Genomic DNA, 19,536 nt, shown 5'->3' with positions numbered 1-19,536 from the left:
TGTAATACCAGTACTTCAGAGCTATTTCGTTATCTATTTGCCAGTGGAAATTTAGAAGTCTGGCTGTGTGGGGCTACTACAAAATTTTAATGTTTGTGATTTTCTAAACAGACAATCCTATTGTATCTTTTGTCCTCTGTTGTTAATAAAGTACAAGTATCCCTCACTATCGAAACTTTCGGTGTCTGAAATCAGGAGCTGAGTAGATTTGGACAGCCATGGCGGGAGGCGGGGTGGGAGGGTGGAAGGTTGGATTGAGTACTGTTTGGTTCAGTTTGTGGAGAACTCAGCCATGTATTTCCATATAGTAGCAAAGTGATTTGTGGCATTTGCAGGGAATAATCCTTACTATAAAACTTTTGACCATTCTCTTATTTGCTTCCCATGAAGGTCTTAAAGCTCTAGCTCTTCTTGGCATATTGCCAGACGGTGACTCTACTTCAGAAAAGCAGGCCCCACCAGTCACTGTGCCCACCCAAACACCAGAGGAGCAGCCAGAGAAAAAAGCCATCCAGGCTGCTGTGGAGCCAGCCAACGCAGGCCCATCTGTGCACCGCAGTGTAAGTAACAATCCTTCCCTGGGCAGAATCACAGGTGAGCTCAGAGCTTTCACACGAGGGGCTGGAACACAGAGGTTAATGGTATAGGCTCGTGACCCAGATTGCCTGGGTGCAGATCCTCTGTCAGACCTTGGGCACATCACCAGAATCTCTTCGCTTTGGTTTTCTCATCGGTGAAAATGGAAGGATTATAATGATAATACCTATTCCTTAGGATTGTTGTGAGGATTTACCTGCATTACATACATTGAATTAATGTCTATAAAGTGCTTAAAACAGTGTTCAGGAACTTCCCTGATGGTCCAGTGGTTAAGACTCCGTGCTCCCAGTGCAGGGGGCCTGGGTTCGATCCCTGGTCGGGGAGCTAGATCCCGCATGCTGCAACTAAGATCCCACATGCCACAGCTGAAGAGCCCGCATGCCACAGTGAAGAGCCTGCATGCTGGAACGAAGATTTCCTCACGCAGCAACGAAGATCATGCATGCCACAACTAAGACCCGACACAACCAAATAAATAAATAGATAAATAAGTAAACATTTTTTTAAGAAAAGCAGTGTTCATAGTAAGTTCCCAGTCAGTGTTAATTATTCCTGTTTCCTGCCTCCTGTGGTTTTTATAAGAATTGAACAAGATTATGCACTTACAGAGATTGGTTCCTGACCTATGGTGAGCACTATATATGTGAAACTATTTTTATATTCAGCCAACAAATAGGTGATACTAATTGCTTACTACTTACCAAGTAGTTTACGTATGTAGTTTAGAGTAGTTTACATATGCTTGTGTAAGTAGAAGGAAAGCCTTCCTGGATCCAGGTGGAACCTGTGACAGTGACATTAAGATTGTTCTGTGGAAGAGCAAGCAGAGCTTCCACAATGCTGCCTCCAAAGCTTGAGTTGATGCTGTAAATGCCCCTGGCTTTGCCTCAAGAGCTGCTGCTGTTTCTGTCCTCTGTCTCTGTTGTGGAGGATCCCCATTTGGTGGTTATAGCTCACTGGGATCCTGTTGTCATTTAGAGGAAGGCAAAAGCAAAGATGGCTGGCAAAAACTTGAAAATTCTATTAGCTTCATTCCGCCAGAGAGCCAGCACAGGACAAGTGACATAATAACCTTCAAGCCTGTTTTTTTTTGTTTTTGTTTTTTTGCGGCGCGCAGACCTCTCATTGTTGTGGCCTCTCCCGTTGCGGAGCACAGGCTCCGGACGTACAGGCTCAGTGGCCATGGCTCACAGGCCCAGCTGCTCCGCGGCATGTGGGATCTTCCCGGACGGGGGCACGAACCCGTGTCCCCTGCATCGGCAGGCGGACTCTCAACCACTGCACCACTAGGGAAGCCTGAGCACTTTCTTAATTTTTGATACAAGAAGATGTTTCAGGCTTATCTTAGGCTTTCCCTGCCTAGGGACTGGAATCAGCCTTTTTCTAAGGATCTCCCAGGGCCTTATTTTTATTCCTGAAGTGTCCCTACCTTTGGGTCCTCTTCCCATCAGCAGCTAGGTGTACCCAGGGTACCCTGCCTCTGGCTCTTAGTCTTCTCTCTAGCAAATTGCAGTTTCCAACACTGTGCCCACAACAGAACCCAAATGTCCCCACTACAACGGCCCCAAGAACCATATCCTATTTGGGCCCTGAGTACAAATCACTTGTTTTTGAACTTCTATGCGTTTCTAGCCAATCCTAGGCTGTATTAAGGGTATTGTCCCTCCTTCCCTCTAATGTCTAGAGATACTTTTTGTTTTAAACAACTGAGAAAGCAGTCTCAGCCAGAGACATCATCTGTCTACAACGGCCTCTGGCCAGTAATGAGACACTCTTGAGTGCCATGTGGTGCAACTGCAGTGGCTCTTTGGAGTCCTGTGATAACAGGAAAGAAGATCAAGACTAACATTATTAGCCAGAACTTTGGAATTATATTGTTTCCACAAAGGGCCACATAGTACAGAGAGTATGGTGTTGGAGATCTTTTCAGAGGGTACATTTTTAACAAGGCAGGTAGCTCTCCCAGTCTCGGTCCCCTTTTTGGACAATCTTTTTTTTTTTTCTATTAGATAACTGTATTTAAACTTACGTAGAGATTGAGAAGTCCAAGATCAAGAAACAAGTCAGGAACAGAGCTGGGAAAAATGGTCAGATCTATGGATCTCAGCTTCATAGGGGAGAGAGAAGGTAGGGAACACAGTGGAAAGTAAAGGCACATTTGTCTTCATGTGGATGAAGCTGATAATGTGTCGATTCATGATATAGATGTGTTATCTTCCAAATGCAGAAAGCAGTTAGCTGACTTAACATAGGGAAAAACCGACAGTGACATGAAGACGGGGGGAGGAGTTGCTAATTTGTGTCACGGGGGCAGGTATCTGTGTCACTGACTTTAATGATATTTTTGACTTGAACAGCCATTTTCTTTGTCTTTTCTTTGAAAACCTCATAGTCTTCAGGGCTCAGATGGCAAGGGCCATCGTCAGGGAAGTCATGAAGCCGTCCTCACTTACGTTGACTAGAAAAATAATACATACCTTCCTGCAATCAGGAAGTGTGTATAAATAGTTCTTCCCTGAGTAGAGCATGCTGAACCAGATAGCCACGGGTTTTTTTTGCAAGGAAGCTGAAGCTTTGACATGTACAATTAACCCTTTGATAAAAGGTGACTCCAGTGTCACCATTGGATACTCATTAGTAAGCAGAAGTTCATCCTTAGTGGTCCATTTTCACTTCCCATGTTTTCATTGTTGGCAGCCAAGTAAATGGTACTCCAGTTTCCAGTCCACTCTTCAAGCACCCACATTTTCTCTTCCATTTCCATTTCTTCTTCTGCGTCTTGGGCAATACAGAGAATGCCTTAATTTAAAAAGTATATTGTTGTAAAAATGTCTCTGATGGACTTGCTCGATGCAGGGTTACCACAAAGCTCAGAAACCTCCAGTCATCCTGTGGTCAAACAGAACTGGTGCTGTGATCAGTTTCAAGCTTAGATTCAAGTTCCATTCTGTGTCTTGGTTCCATGGTGTGCATTGGGCAAATCTCTTGGACAATCTTATAGCCACTTCCTTCTTAGGGGGGTGTTGAGGATAGGATTGATGTTGAGGTTACAGTATCTGGAGAGGGGAGGATAAGTCAGCTGCCGCTGGGAGATGTCAGGATCTTCTCATGAGTGTTTAGTGTTGGACAACGCTCCATCTTTGGCTCCAAAGTGTCCTGCCTTCGCAGACTCCTTGGAGCTAGGGTGCCTCCACCATGCACAGAATTCCTGCCTGGCCTGGTTTCCACATATAAGCCTGTGTGACAGCAAAGAAAAGTACCCTGAGGGCCCAGGGAGTGCAGGTGATCTTTGGGGTGACTCTGAGTGACTCCTAAGGAAATTCAGGTCAAGGACTGTCACCCTGCCAGTGTGGGCAGCTCACTGCCAGACTCCTGAGCCCAGAAAACCCTCCCAGCTCCAATAAGGGCCCCCTTTATAAGTCTCTCTGCCAAAATGGAATTTTCAAAGGTGTAAAGTCAGCTTACTGAGCTAGAAGGAAATCCACACCTTTGTTTTTTTCTTTTTCCCCAAGAGAAGAACTGTCCATACCTGGCTTCTGGAAGATAAATAGAATGTGTTAGTGGTTTGTACCAGAGCCATTGCTTATGTGACTGCAGGCTCTGACAGAGCGGCATTTGGAAGGTGTTGGGGGGATGTGATGCAGTGATTACTGTCTTAATTAGAGTACAGATTTATCATCAGAAACGTGGGGCATTCTCTAATTCAAAAGTATTTTTGTTTGTGAAGACTGGCTAGTTTTTTTAAAAGTTGTATTATATTAACAAGTAAACTTTTATAAGAAAGAAACCTTAATTCTTTTACACTCACCGCTTTGTTTTTAGGGGAAGAGGGATGCCCCTAAGGAAGTCAGACCTTTAGACTGCAAGCGGAGGAGCAAGGCGGGGGAAGGTGCATCATTACTGAAGGGTCCTTCCTGCCGGACGCAGATTTCAGACTCGCCTGCAGATGCCTGTGCACCTACAGAACTTCCAGGTAAAGACTCTTTGACAGTTACCTTGATCTCTTTCATCTTAAAATGCATGCATACCCGTCCCTGACTTATTCCTTGCACACAATTTAAAATTGGCTAGCACCCAAGGGTGCATGGTTTCTCAGTTCTTCATCAGATGGTACTGATAACACTTTGAAAGTCATCTTTTCTTCATCTTGCCTGCTTTCCTACCTTGTTTATTCCCTAATTTACTGAGTGCCTTCTATGTGCCAAGCACTGTGCTAGGCCCTGGGCATGAAACAGGGACCAAGTCAGACAAATAGACACATAGCTCCTGCCCTCACAGTGCTGACAGTCTGGGAGGGTTTAAGACAAAGGTGTGTGTAACTGATTTGAGCTGGGATGTGATTCTGTCCAGGAGAGAGGCCCAAGTGGGTGTTAGCGGTGATGGGTGTATAGCTGGAACAGGTTGTGTCAGTGTAAAGCCCTTGTAAATAAGGCCTGCATGGGACCTTCAGTGTTCTGAGATCTACTGGGGGGAAGGGCATTCAGGGCAGAAGGAACTACATGAGCAAAGGCCCCAGAGTGGTAACCCCCAGAGAATCCAGGCAGTCCCTTGGGGGGCAGGTATGTAGGGAGGGAGTGGAGCGCTGGAACGTGGAAGTGGAGAGGGACTGTGCACTCTGCTGTGGAGGCCCTCGGACACCTGCTGGGGATGTCAGCGCAAGGTCAGGGCTGTTTCAGGGCAACTGAGGAGCCAGGAGTGGGGGCGCTGTGGGCAGAAGGAGCGCGGCAGCGAACGTCAGCCCTGTCCTCAGGGCAGCTCGGGGAGGCGGGATCCTCCCCACGCGGCCGCTCCATGACAGGCAGGGGTGAGCGCCGGCATCCTGCCCCATCCGTGGGACCAGCTCTTAGACGGGGCTGATGCTTATCTCTGCAGGGCCTATAATTCTAAGGTCCAGAAAACAGTTTGACTCCATGTCAATCCAGGTCATCAAAATCCACTCTGGTCTGATTCCATCTGAGAAGCAGCATCCTGGTTCACATACAGTTTATTCATCCATCGAGTATTTATTGAATAGCTGCTGTGCTCCAGAAACATTTCTAGGTGTTTGTGATACATCACTGAAAAAAACAAAAATCTAGAAGGGAAGCCAGACGGTAAACAATCAATATCAAATAATATGGTGTGTTAAAAGGTAATTAAATGCCATGAGCACAAAAGAGCAGGGGAATGGAGAGCGCAGAGGGCGTGGGAGAGATCGGAGGGCAGGCTCCACCTTAAACCAGGGTGATCAGGGCAGACCTCCTTGAGTAAGACGTGTTCAGCAATAGGTTTTTAAAGTCCCAGCTAGATTCTGTAGTGGCACAGGAACAGTGCAGTGGTTTACTTGCCTCTTCATACACATATAGAACCTGGCAAAATCTGAAAGCTTGGTGTTTTACAACTCAGATGCTGAAAATTCAGAAGCATCATCTCAGAAGCCCATCGAGGAAAAGGCAGTTACCCCAAGCCCTGAGCAGGTGTTTGCTGAGTGTTCCCAGAAGAGGATTTTGGGATTATTAGCAGCCATGTTACCTCCCTTAAACTCGGTAAGAGACAAATTGGCATTTTAAAAAGTGGGGGTGGGGTCTTCCCTGGTGGCGCAGTGGTTGAGAGTCCGCCTGCCGATTCAGGGGACACGGGTTCGTGCCCCAGTCCGGGAAGATCCCACATGCCGCGGAGCGGCTGGGCCCGTGAGCCATGGCTGCTGAGCCTGCGCGTCCGGAGCCTGTGCTCCGCAACGGGAGAGACCACAACAATGAGAGGCCCACATACCGCAAAAAAATAAAAAAAAAATAAAATAATAAAATAAAAAGGGGGGGGTGGGGGGGTGGGTAGTGTTATGCATAGAAAAAATTTTTGGAAAGCCATTTACTGAAATTAACTGTTAATTGCAGTCATCTGTGTATCCCTGGGGTAGGATTATAAATTACAAGTAGGATTGTAAGATGATACCTGAGAATGTTTATTTCACAGTCGATTGTCCCTAAGCCATTTGTGAAAGACACTGCATAATTCCTTTGGCACCAGGCCAGTTATAAATAATATATGAAGGAGATGGAGTGTTCAGTTGGTGTGGTTACATAGATTTTTGTATTGAACAGATTCTTCTCCTCTCTCGACAGGATCCCACAGTCCCCCTGATAGACCTGGAGCACGTGCTCCCACTCATGTTCCAGGTCGTCATCTCAAATGCAGGCCACCTGAATGAAACGTATCACCTCACCCTGGGTCTTCTCGGCCAGTTAATCATCCGCCTTTCACCAGTGGAGGTAGATGCCGCAGTGACCAAGGTCCTCTCAGCCAAACACAACCTGTTTGCAGCCGGGGACAGTTCCATTGTGCCAGATGGCTGGAAGACCACCCACCTGCTCTTTAGCCTGGGAGCTGTGTGTCTGGACAGGTAGCCACCCTCACTCTACCCCACCTTGGTGTTCATTTCTTTGGGTCAGTGATCTGACTGTTGATTAATTTCAGTGTGCTTCCGTGCTCTTGTCTAGGGCTCTTTTGTGAGAGTGGAATTTGTTTTATTAGCAACACTTGTCAACCGACATTAAAACTGCGCTTAAAACCCACATTAAGACAGCTGTGCAGTCTGGGCACTCTCTGGTGATATATATTCTGGTTTGTTCTTTCCTGAGAGTAATAAGTGTAGGCTTTGGGGTTGAAGAAAATAGATCTATTTTCATTATATAAAAGTAACATAATCACAATACCAAATTTGGAAAACCAAAATGAGGGGGGAAAATCACCTTGCCTTGTACCACATCAATGCATCTGGTGCTGTTTTATTCTCCCCACTGCCATCACACTGCTTGCAGGATCTCAGCTCCCTGACCAGGGATTGAACCCGGGCCATGGCAGTGGAAGCCCAGAATCCTAACCACTAGGCCACCAGGGAACTCCCTGGTGCTATTTTAGTATATATTTCCTGTGCGTTTTTTTCTGTGCGTGAATGTGAGTGTGCACAAGTGCACATGGTGCATGACCTTTTATAGAGATTTTTAAAAGCATAGCTGTAGACTTGAGTATATAAGTAACAAATCTTGAGATCCCCCCTCACACACACTTATCATTATATGAAAAGCATCATTCTGGTAGTTTTTTTGTTTGTTTTGTTTTTGACTACTTTACATTTATTCCAGGAAATCAAGGAGGGTTTACAGTTTTAAAATCACTACATTAACAACAACCAAAATGGAAGTGAGGGAGTACAATGTGATCATATCAACCAGTGAAGAAAAATCATTTGATAAAGCACAACAACGTATTCATGATTTAAAGAAAACCTTTAAGTAAAGAAAGAATAGAGGAGTAGGCTCCTGATCAGATAAAGAGTTGTCTAACATTCTGGTATCTTTTAAATTAGTATAATGAATGGCTCATTGGCATGCTTCTGGGTCTGCCTTAGAGTGTGGCGACCTGATGAGTTGAATTTGGAGCCTCTGCGCTGCCATCTAATGGAGCTCTTGCCTTCTAGCCGCGTGGGCTTAGACTGGGCCTGCTCCATGGCGGAGATCCTGCGGTCACTCAACAGCGCCCCCCTGTGGCGTGACGTCATTGCCACCTTCACAGACCACTGCATCAAGCAGCTGCCTTTCCAGCTGAAACATACCAACATCTTCACGCTGCTGGTGCTGGTCGGCTTCCCCCAGGTACGCCACTGAAGGCCTGGCCTCCTCTTCACCATGTGCACAGTGTATATCTTTGGAAGTTTTTTTTTCTTTAGTTGTATAATTTGCCTTTACAATATTGGTATATTTTCAAGATTGTGGGATGGGTTGTTCAACTTGCATTTTTAACAGTCTAGCCATTTGATTCATTTTCTTGGCTTTGAATAATAGGTAACTGTAATATATTAAATTACAGAGAACTTCAAAATACAGTTGTTCACTTTGGCATTCATCTTGATCTCATTTCTACTTTTCACGTCTCTCAACTGGTTGGGACGAAGAGGACTGTGAAAACATGGCTTTATCCAGCAAGCACTTAAACCAATTCTGTGCCAGGCCTGTGCCAGGCCCTGGACTTAGAGATGGGAAGAACCCTGTCCTTGAGTGCTTGTTGAAGTCAGCGGCACAAGCAAAAGGCTCTGTGCTCTATGTGCTGCTGAGTTGCCTTTCCTGTCTGTGTCATGTTTAGGTCCTCTGCGCGGGGACCCGCTGTGTTTATATGGATAATGCCAACGAACCACATAATGTGACCATCTTGAAGCACTTTACTGAGAAGAACAGGGCTGTGATCGTCAATGTCAAAACCCGGAAGAGGAAAACAGGTCCCAAGCATAATTATTTTTTCTGAGAATGAGAGACAGTTTTCTAATCTCTGTGTACCCTAAAATCAGTTAAGATATCTTGGTTCTTCACCTGCATGTGAATTTTTAAAAAACAAGTTATAGCTCCCTGAACTTCTTTTTGCTTGTCTCTGAAGTGATATGGTTGAATTGGAATCACTTTGAAGGCCCTTTCCACACTGTTGTTTTGTGTATATGGCTCTGTGTTTTCGAGTTGGCTAGATGTTTAGATTCTGAACATTAACTCTTTTCATTTGCCAGTGTCATTTGTTTTCTAATGGGTAATTTAAATATATGATGGAGTCAGGTGGCCACAGGACTGTAAAATAACTACACATAGTTGTATTGGCATTCATGTCACTTTCCATTTTGTTTCATCAATAGAACAGTGAAGGTACATCATTATGTGCCGAGGTCTGTTCTTGAAATAATCTGCTTTATCATTCAGCTTCAGCACTAGGCACTGTCTGTGCTATTTTTGTGTACTGTGCAATGTAAAAGTCAAGGTTTATTTATTTGTTTGTTTGTTTGTTTGCATGTGACTATCCCATTGTGCTTCGACCATTTGTTGAACAGACTATTCTTTCTTCACTGAATTATCTTGGCAACTTTGTGAAAATTAATTGACCCATGTATGTTTGTGTCTATTTGTGGATTCTGTTACGTTCCATTAATCTATATGTCTGTCCTTACGCGAATACCACATCATCTTGACTGTTGTAGATTTCTCCTGAGTATTGAAATCAGGTTCTCCAACTTTGTTATTCTTCAGAATTGTTGGCTAGTCTAGTTCCTTTGTGTTTCTGTATAATTTTAGAATCAGCTTGTCAGTTTCTATTAAAGAACCTGTTGGACTTTTTTTTTTTTAACTAATATTTATTTGTTTATTTTTATTTTGGCTGCACCGAGTCTTAGTTGTGGCATTCGGGTTCTTTCATTGTGGCATTCGGGATCATTAGTTGTGACAAGTGGAGTCCTTTCAGCTGTGAACTGGGACATGTGAACTCTGAGTTGCAGCATGCCTGTGGCATCTAGTTCCCTGACCAGGGATCGAACCCGAGCCCCCTGCATTGGGAGCGTGAAGGCTTAGCCACTGGACCACCAGGGAAGTCCCCCTGCTGGACTTTTGATTGGCATTGTGTTGAATCTATAGATCCATTTGGGGAGAACTGACATCTTACCAATACTGAGTCTTTTGACTTGGGAGCATGGTATATCTCTCCATTCACTTATGGGATAAATTTGGGTCTTATAAAATGTAGATCTTTAATTTCTCTGAACCTCACATGGGGTATCAGATGCCTCTTCTCATTCCTGGTTTTGGTAATTTGTATCTTTTCTTTTTTGTTTCCTAGACTAGCCAGAGATTTATCAATTTATTGGATCTTTGCCAAGGACCAGCTTTTGGTTTCATTGATTTTTCTCTGTTATATCTGTTTTCTTTTATTGATTTCTATCTTTCCGTTATTAATTTCCTTATTTCTTCTTGCTTTGAGTTTAATTTGCTCTTTTTTCTTTTTCTGGTTTCTTAAAGTGAGAAAGGAATGTTGAGGTATCCAGCTATAATTGTGTGTATGGTCTGTTTCTCATTTCATTATGAAACGTTCCTTTATATCCCTAATAATATTCCATGTTCTGAAATCTACTTTAATATTTAGGTAGCCTCTCTAGCTTTTTTGTTGTTGTTGTTACTAACATTTGCATGATGCATCTTTTTCTATTCTTTTGCTTTAACCTCCCTGTGTCTTTACATTTCAAGTGTAGATAGCACATAGTGGAGTCTTCGTTTTTAATCCAGTCTGACAATACCTGCCCTTTTTTGTTGTTGTTTTTTTTAATGGAAGTATAATTGATTTACAATGTCATGCTAGTTTCAGGTTTACAGCACAGTGATTCAATATATATATTCTTTTTTCAGATTCTTTTCCTTTATAGGTTATTACAAAATATTGAGTATAGTTTCTTGTGCTATACAGTAGGTCCTTGTTGGTTATCTGTTTTATATATAGTAGTGTATGTTTGTTAATCTCAAACTCCTAATTTATCCCTCCCCAATACCTGCCTTTTAATTGAGATGTTTAGACCATTTGTATTCAATACACTTATCAGGATGATTGAGTTCAAATCTACTATCTTCTTATTTATTTGTTTGTTTGTTTTCATTTTTGGCTGTGTTGGGTCTCCGCTGCTGTGCGCAGGCTTTCTCTAGTTGTGGCGAGCGGGGGCTACTCTTTGTTGCGGTGTGTGGGCTTCTCATTGTCGTGGCTTTTCTTGTTGCAGAGCATGGGCTCTAGGTGCACGGGGTTCAGTAGCTGAGGCACGCAGGCTCTAGAGTGCAGGCTCAGTAGTTGTGGCACAGGGGCTTAGTTGCTCCACGGCATGTCGGATCTTCCCGGGCCAGGGATCGAACTCACGTCCCCTGCATTGGCGGGCGGATTCTTAACCACTGTACCACAAGGGAAGCCCCTCTACTGTCTTCTTGCTTGTTTTTTGTTTGTCACATCTGTTCTTTGTTCTTTTTTCTTTCTAACTTCTTTTGGATTGAGTTTTTTTTTTTTTAATGTTTCCATGTTATCTCCACTATTAGCTTTAAAGTATATCTTATTTTTTTAGTGGTTGCTTTAGGGTTTATAGTAGTTTACCTTCAAATAATTTCTTACTGGTTGCATTAGGGTTTGTAATATACACCTTTAATTCATCATGGTCTATCTTCAAACAATCTACCACTTCACATATAGTGAAGAAACATAGGTTTTATATTTTTATTCCATCATCTTTTGTACTGTTGTTGTCACACATTTTACTTTTACATGATATAAACCTCACAATACATTATTTATTTTGCTTTAAAAGTCACATACTTTAAAAGGGATCTTAAAATGAGAAAACAATAGCTTTAATATTTAGCCACATATTTACCATTTCTGGTGCTCTTCATTCCTTTGTATAAGTTCAAGTTTGTACCTGGTATCATTTTTTTTTCCTGAAAAACTTCCCTTAATATCTCTTGTAGTGCAGGTCTGCTGCTACAAAATCGTTATTTTGGTTCGTCCTGCCAAACCAAAGAAATGTTTACTTTGACTTCATCTTTGAGGTGAATTTTTCTAGGTAAAAATTGTAGGCTGAGAGATTTTTCTTTGCACACCTTAAAGATATTGATCTTTTTTCTTCTGGTTTGCATAGTTTCTGCCATGAAGTCAGCTGTCATTCTCTGTTACTCTTCAAAATGTGTCTCTTTTCTCTGCCTGCTTTTAAGATTTTTCTCTTAATCACTGCTTTTTAGCATTTTGATTATGATGTGCCTTGGCATGATTTTCATTATGTTTCTTCTGCTTGATGGTTTAAAGAGCTCCTGAATCTATAGATTTATAGTTTTCATCAAATTTGGGATTTTTTTGATCATTATGTCTTCAAATAGTTTTTTGCCCCCGACTAGGACACTTCCACTCTCACTGGTCAGAAGACAGAATATTCTCAGAGTTCTTTGTGAGCTCCAAGAATTCTTCTGCCTACTGCTTTTTGACAGTTCTTTCCTAGAACTAGGTAGTTTCCTATCTAGATAGTTTCCTCTCACATTTGTGTAGATCAGTATTCAGCCAAATACTCATGAGGAACCCTCTGTAGATATCTAGAGGGGTCTCCCACACACCCCTCTCTCTGTTCATCTCCCTTCTCTGTGATATTCTGTCCCAAAAGTTCTAGCTGCCTTGACTTCCCTGAACTCTGACCTCTGTCTCCTCAGTTCATTAAAACTGGACTTGGATTTCCACTCCATGCTGTGCAGGCTGGAAATTGTCTCCAGATAGCCAGGGCTATTGGAAGGCTCACCTGGTTTATGTCCCTTCTTTCAGGGGTCATCGTCCTGTACTACCTATTGTCCAATGTCTGCAAACCATCGTTTCATGTATTTTTCCAGGGTTCTGGTTGTTTAATGTAAGAGAGTAAATCCGATCCCTTTTACTCAGGCTTGTTCTGAAATGGAAGTCTCTCAGGCTTGTTTTGAAATGGAAGTCTCTCATGTGTTCTGTGTTTGTGAACTTCCTTTAACACCTTTGGAGACAACCTGTTTGTGTGAGTAGTAGGAATGTGAATTGCATCTCTTGGTGGCTTGGTGGGTAGGTGGCCCAGTACCACTTTTGTGCTCAGCTGCAAGTTGGCCTTAAATATAATGGCTAAGTTTGAAGCCAGAGACGTGTTTGGGGGTCTGCAGTTCTTGCTTCAGTAAGGCACATTACTGGGGAAGAAACTTATCTGCAGGAAGTATTAACTGTGCTTTTTGTGCCTTCTTTTCCTGCCTGACATCACCCTTCAGTGAAGGACTACCAGCTGGTCCAGAAAGGAGGAGGAGCAGAATGCACCAACTCTCAGGCCCAGCTGAGCCAATACTCCCAGCACTTCGCCTTTATTGCCAGTCACCTTCTGCAAACCAGCATGGACAGCCATTGTCCTGAGGCAGTGGAAGCAACTTGGGTCCTGTCCCTGGCCCTCAAAGGATTATACAAAACACTAAAGGTAGTGGTGAGCTTCTTCCATTTGCTAATGAATCTGGCTGTGATTTCACACCTGCAGGGTATTAACTAGAAGGAAGTACCATCTGATTTCAATGGATGGTTAATCATAGGATCTTGATTATTTTTAGAAATAATTGGCACCTTGCACAAGGATAACTTTAAGGAAGAAACAGAATTTTCCCAATAGTTGGTTCTCTGTAATTTTTCAGTCCTGCCTCATGGAACCAGGTACCACTACCTAATGGGCCCATAACCTTGGAAGATGAGAAGAAAAATTGACTGAACAGTTTCTCACTTGCCTCTGAACCACGGTCCCTTCTGGTTCATCCTAGGAAGAATAAAGGGGGCTAATATCTTACGGGATCTTGGAGCAATAGGTTTGGCATTTGGTGTGAGAGAAGACAGACAAGTTAAAGAGCTGGGCGATAATTGACATGGAGTTGGGAAGCCTTGACTTGTGGGGAACATGATTCTTCTACCAGCTGAGGGGCATCGATAGGGAGGATCTTTCCAACAGAACTAGCCATGAGAGAAGGATCTCATTTGGCAAGTTTATGCGTTCCCTGACTTTGGCAGCACTGGCGATGAGGCCATGGAATGACTCAAGCACCACAAGGAGATTGGACTAGATGGCATTTCAGCTCTGGCCCAGCCCTGAGAGTTTATATTTTTAGGCTTGAGACCACACATCTGCTGTTTGTTGATTTCATGGCATTTATCACAATCTACTATTGTTTTAGTTGTTTACATTACAGTAGGAAAGAGAAAATAAACTCCCTGAGGGCAGAGACCATTTCTGTCTTTGAATCCTTCATTCCGTAAATATTTGTCTATTTGTCAGATGGAACTGACAAATGGCCAGATGGAACTGAGTAGGTCGTGTTGAACTAGAAAGAATGTCCCTGCTGTCATGGAGCTTTCAGCCTAAACTGCGAGGGAGACAGCAAAGAGCCTGCCAGGAAATCCACCCTGAGTCAGAAAGAGCCTTTCTGAGGAGGTGAAATCTGAGGTGATAGATAAGGAGTCTGGGCAGAGCATTACATCCTGGAAGAGGTCAAACTCCAGACCTGGTTGTCAGGGAGTAGAAGGAACTACCTTAGGGCTTCAGGACAGTGCCGAGGAGGAGATGAGACCACAGAGACAGGCAGGGAGCCTGCAGGACCCTGTCAGCTATGAATAGGGACTCGGATTTCAGTCTGCAGGGCAGTGGGAAGCTTTTGGAAGGTAGAGAGCAGGAGAGGGACATAAAACCTCTGTTCTTAGCACAGAACTCAGCACATAGAATGTACAAGGCTTCAGAAATACTTGTTGAGTGAATGAATTAGAGAGCGAACAGACTTAGGTTATGGCTCAGGTTCAGAGTTTCATCCTCCCCGTTGACTCTGGAATTTTCACCAGAAGGTGAACTTGGGCCACTAGCTGAGACTGGGCTCTGACAGAGGCCTGCTTCTCCCCGAGTGCCCCTTACCTTTTTCACTCTGAGGCAGTTGCATATCATTCTTTTTCTGTTTGGCAGGCTCATGGTTTTGAAGAGACCCATGCTACCTTCCTTCAGACTGATTTGCTGAAGCTGCTGGTGAAAAAGTGCAGCAAAGGGACTGGCTTCAGTAAAACGTGGCTCCTCCGGGACCTGGAAGTAAGGGACCAGGGTGATTCCTGCTGCTGCTTCCTGCTGCAGATTTACTGGCCTGGGAGTTAGAACCACCAGTCAGTTACAGCTGCTTCTGCCCTGTGCACTCTCATCTGGTGCAGTCGTTAAAACAGTGTCTTATATTTGTCTTCCTTTTTGAAAATAGAGATTATGACACCTGTCCTCCCTTGTCAGGGAAAATGAATTTGATGTTTGTTCAAAGAATATTGGAAGAGAAGTATTTTGTGGAAACAAACGGTTGACCAATTATATCATGATAGTAAATCTGCCCTTGAATTATTATTTCCCTTTAAAATTCCTTTGAGCTAAAATCAATTCCTAAATTTTTCCTCACTTATGTTTACCTTATGTAGGATTTTAGTTGATAATTTTCATTTTATTACTTTTCGCCATAGGCCTTAGATTTTTCTTAGTGGAATTACTGTGGTTCCCTGGGGCGTTTCTGTGCCAAGTGTCAGCTTCAGGTCAGAAAAGGCTGCTGCTGTATGGGGGTGCTCAGCTGGCCATTCTCAGTCACACAGAGGCCTGAGCTCCAGGAAACAGCTCTCAGTTGCCACAGGAGGATTTGGTTAGGTTTTAGGAAAGTACGCTAAAACATATTAATGGATAGCCTGGTGAGCATTTGAGCTCTTGTTCTTTAGGAAATATTTTAAAGTAGAAATTTTTTACATTCAAAAACTTATATTTTTTATATTCAGAAAGTTTGAAAAATAGAAAAGAAAGGAAAACTCCAAATTTCATCCCCCCCCAAACACAGCTACCGTTAGTATTATGTGTATTTCCTTTTTCTAATTTTTTTCCTTGTGTTTATATTACATACATAGGTTTAGATTGTACAATGAAGCACACTGTTGAAATAAATCGAGGTCATGTGATGGCCATTTCTCTAAGTTGCTAGGTAGTTTTCATAACAACCATCTTTTCTTTTTTTTTTTTGCGGTACATGGGCCTCTCACTGTTGTGGCCTCTCCCGTCGCGGAGCACAGGCTCTGGACGCACAGGCCCAGCGGCCATGGCTCACAGGCCCAGCCGCTCCGCGGCATGTGGGATCCTCCCGGACCGGAGCACGAACCTGCGTCCCCTGCATCAGCAGGTGGACTCTCAACCACTGCGCCAACAGGGAAGCCCCATAACGACCATCTTTAGTGGCTGCAGATGATCCATAAAGATGGGTTTCAGTTTTTTGCCATTATTAAATGCTTCATTGACCATATCAGGAGTATAACTTTTTACACATTTTACATTATTCCTAGAAGGTGAGTTACCAGGTCAAAGGTTATGAACATTTGTATAGCTCTTTACATTTCACCAAAATGCCTTCTAAAAGGATGATAACAACTTACACCATCAGTGGCAAAGTTAAACACAAAGGTCCCTTGTAGTTTTTAGTCAGCATTTCTTTGATTGTAAGTATGGTTGAACATGTTTTCATATTTCTTTACTAATTTTACATTCTTTTTGTGAATTCTGATGTCTTTTAAAAGGTTCAGTCAGGTATTTTCTACCCTTTGAGGGTTAAAGATCTCACCCACTAAACACTCATGTTCCTGCCCTGCCTGATTTTCTTTCTGTGTAGATTTTGTCCATCATGCTGTACTCCTCAAAAAAGGAGATCAGCACTTTGGCTGAGCATGGAGAGCTGGAGCTGGATGAGCGAGGGGACCAAGAGGAAGAGGTGGAACGGTCTGTCAGCAGCCCGGGTGAGCCAGAGCAGAAAAAGCTAGACCCTCTCGAAAGCCTGGATGAGCCCACCAGAATATGTTTCTTGGTACGTTCTTGGGTCATGGTGTGGACTGAGGAAGGGACTCTAAGGAATTGATTCTCTTTGGCTTGGACTGTGTTTTAGCCTCCATGTGAAAATGCTTCAGACTGATGTCCTGAGAGTGCACTTCCTGAAGACTCAGTCGGTATTGTGCAGAATTCGTCCAGAGGGATGGAAAAGCCCTATTACAACAGTAGTTCTTCATGTTTGGGGGTCATGGACCCAAAAACTTTAGACCGTTTCTCCCATAAACTATACTTGCAAATACTTTTGTAAAATTTTGCATGTAATTTCAGGCCTGTCCATAAATCCCCAGGTGACAGTCTGTCCTCACAGTTTCTCAGACACACTCCTACTTTCCCTGGATAATCCACTCTTCCTCAGAATGATGTGAAAATGGGCAAGGGCTTGGACTTCAAAGGGTCTAACTGTGTGAAGAGTAAACAGAGAGTATGGGGTGGATATAAGAAAAGCAAGTACAGTTTTTAAAAACATCAAAAGAAAGTCCAGTACTTAGATTTATGTGCCACTTAACAAACTTGAGTGCAAGGCAGCTGCTACAGAGAAGCTAGCAATGAATTCAATTTGGTGGGTAATTATTGACTATTAACAGTACATTTGTTTGCATGACTTTTTTTTTTTGGTGTTTCCATGTTTTATATCTTCCTTTGAATTTATAACAGTAATGCAGATTTTACAGTCCATGTTTTAGGGCTTATAATCTTATATACATGAAGTGCCCATGTGATGTTCTTAAATTATAACTTGTGGTAACTTTAGGACATAATTGTTTTATCACTTTTGAGGTCAGATCATCAATAACGTGTTAAAGCAGTTTAACTTGTCTCTCTTCTCCTTCCTCCTCGTGGCCTTCAGATGGCTCACGACGCCCTCAATGCCCCTCTGCACGTTCTCCGGGCCATATACGAACTGCAGATGAAGAGGACCGACTCTTTCTTCCTGGAGGTTCAGAAGAGGTAAGGGACATTTAGATGCAGCCAAGGTGTAGTGAGTGAGGCAACAAGTAAGGGCGGGACTCTGTTTACCTCCTGCCAACTAGATCTGGATAAAAACTCCCGACGGGCCAAAGAGCAGTTGGTTTTCACTTCTTCGTAAAGCGACATGAAAGCTGGCTGTGCCACACCGCATGGCTCATCTTTGAGTTGTGTTGTGTGCTTCTCCTTTAGGAAGAGCTTTATATTCACAGTCTGCCTCTTAGAGTAAACTCGTTGTGGGGGCAGAGTTTTGACACAGACGCCAAGGTTTCTCTCCCACGTCAGCCCAGGGAGCAAACAGTGCAGAGCAGGACCTTCTGGTACATTCTGGTCAGAAGTGTCCTTTCGTTTGTTTGTTTTTTCACTTCTGTACATTATTTTCATGTTTTTTCTTCAAGGATTATTATAAAATTAACAATATACCCTTCCTCTTGGCCAGGAAGTTCAGAGCTAGTTCTCGGGCCCAGCTCTTAAATTTGTGGAGAACTTTATGTTTCTGCAACTGATCTCCTCCTCCATCCCCCACATCCTAGGTTTGACTTCCTATTCTGATTTATATCCAATCCAATTTAATTTTCTTTTCTTTCATCTTTCTATTTTCCCATCTGTATTTCTTATCTACTGCCTCAACTCCTTTGTGAGGGGAGGCGGGGTTGCATCAGTTAGGACACAGAAGTATCATGGTCAAGGAAGATGGAATTTGTTTTCCCTCTCACGGCGCAGTCCAGAGGTAGGCAGCAGCCTAGGGTGGGTGGGCGGTCTGCTTCACAAGGGACCCCGCACCCCCAAGGGTGCCGTCCTCATCTGTGTCGTCAGAGCTGGCTCCCCGACACCAGCTCTTTGTTCCAGCCCAGAAGAAAGGGGGAAGGTGGGGAAAGGAGCTCATCCTTAACCCAGTTGTTTGAGGGCAGGCTGCGGAAATGGCACACGTTACCTCACTGGCCTCCCGTTGGCGTGACCCTAGTTGCATTGCTGCTAGGAGGACTGGGAACTGTGTCTCCAGCTGGGTGATTGTGTATCTTGCTAAAACTTCAGGGAACTTTGTTTCTAAATGAAAGGAAGAATGGATCCTAAGGGATGGCTTGCATCTCTGCTTTGGGCACATGGGCACGCGTGCACGTTTGTGTGCCCGTTTTTTTTTTTTTTTTTTTTTTTTTTGCGGTACGCGGGCCTCTCACTGTTGTGGCCTCTCCCGTTGCGGAGCACAGGCTCCAGACGCGCAGGCTCAGCGGCCATGGCTCACGGGCCCAGCCGCTCCGCGGCACGTGGGATCTTCCCCGACCGCGGCACGAACCCGTGTCCCCTGCATCGGCAGGCGGACTCTCAACCACTGCGCCACCAGGGAAGCCCTGCGTGTCCGTTTGTGTGCACGTTTGCGTGCACGAATAGATGAACACTGTGAATCTAACGTGTGAAATATGGAACGTAATAACGTAATTGCGAAATAACCCGGATCGGCATTTCTGCAAGTTTCACTGCAGATTAAACTCTTGCCTTTCTGTAACTAGGGTGCCCAACTTTGTGTTCCTTCCTTCTCTTCAGGTTTGACGGGGATGAGCTCACCACCGACGAAAGGATACGGACCCTGGCTCAGAGGTGGCAGCCCAGCAGGAGTCTGAGACTGGACGAGCAGAGCGCCAAAGCTGTGGATACAGACATGATTATCTTACCATGCTTGGTATGTGGCCCCACCTGGGAAGCAAGGTGTCTGCCCCACCCCACCCCAGTTGTGAGAAGGCCAGGCCTCA

At 43.9% G+C, this 19,536-nt stretch overlaps 1 protein-coding gene across 3 annotated transcripts in view; it reads left to right on the top strand.

The window, feature by feature from the left end:
- The window catches only part of ZZEF1 (zinc finger ZZ-type and EF-hand domain containing 1), a 112,971-nt gene that overhangs the window by 83,286 nt on the left and 10,149 nt on the right, over positions 1-19,536 (top strand). For all 3 annotated transcript variants that reach the window (XM_081219635.1, XM_081219634.1, XM_081219633.1), the window contains exons 37-47: positions 391-560; positions 4,423-4,573; positions 5,986-6,125; positions 6,702-6,979; positions 8,057-8,231; positions 8,719-8,851; positions 13,182-13,381; positions 14,897-15,016; positions 16,608-16,799; positions 17,670-17,770; positions 19,331-19,466. In XM_081219635.1, the coding sequence (XP_081075761.1) occupies positions 391-560; positions 4,423-4,573; positions 5,986-6,125; positions 6,702-6,979; positions 8,057-8,231; positions 8,719-8,851; positions 13,182-13,381; positions 14,897-15,016; positions 16,608-16,799; positions 17,670-17,770; positions 19,331-19,466 (1,796 nt within the window). The remainder of the gene's footprint in view (positions 1-390; positions 561-4,422; positions 4,574-5,985; positions 6,126-6,701; positions 6,980-8,056; positions 8,232-8,718; positions 8,852-13,181; positions 13,382-14,896; positions 15,017-16,607; positions 16,800-17,669; positions 17,771-19,330; positions 19,467-19,536) is intronic.

Source organism: Mesoplodon bidens, assembly GCF_964165515.1.
Source record: "Mesoplodon bidens genome assembly, chromosome: 19".
Lineage (NCBI taxonomy): Eukaryota > Metazoa > Chordata > Mammalia > Artiodactyla > Ziphiidae > Mesoplodon > Mesoplodon bidens.
This window is presented reverse-complemented; position numbering and strand designations above follow the sequence as displayed.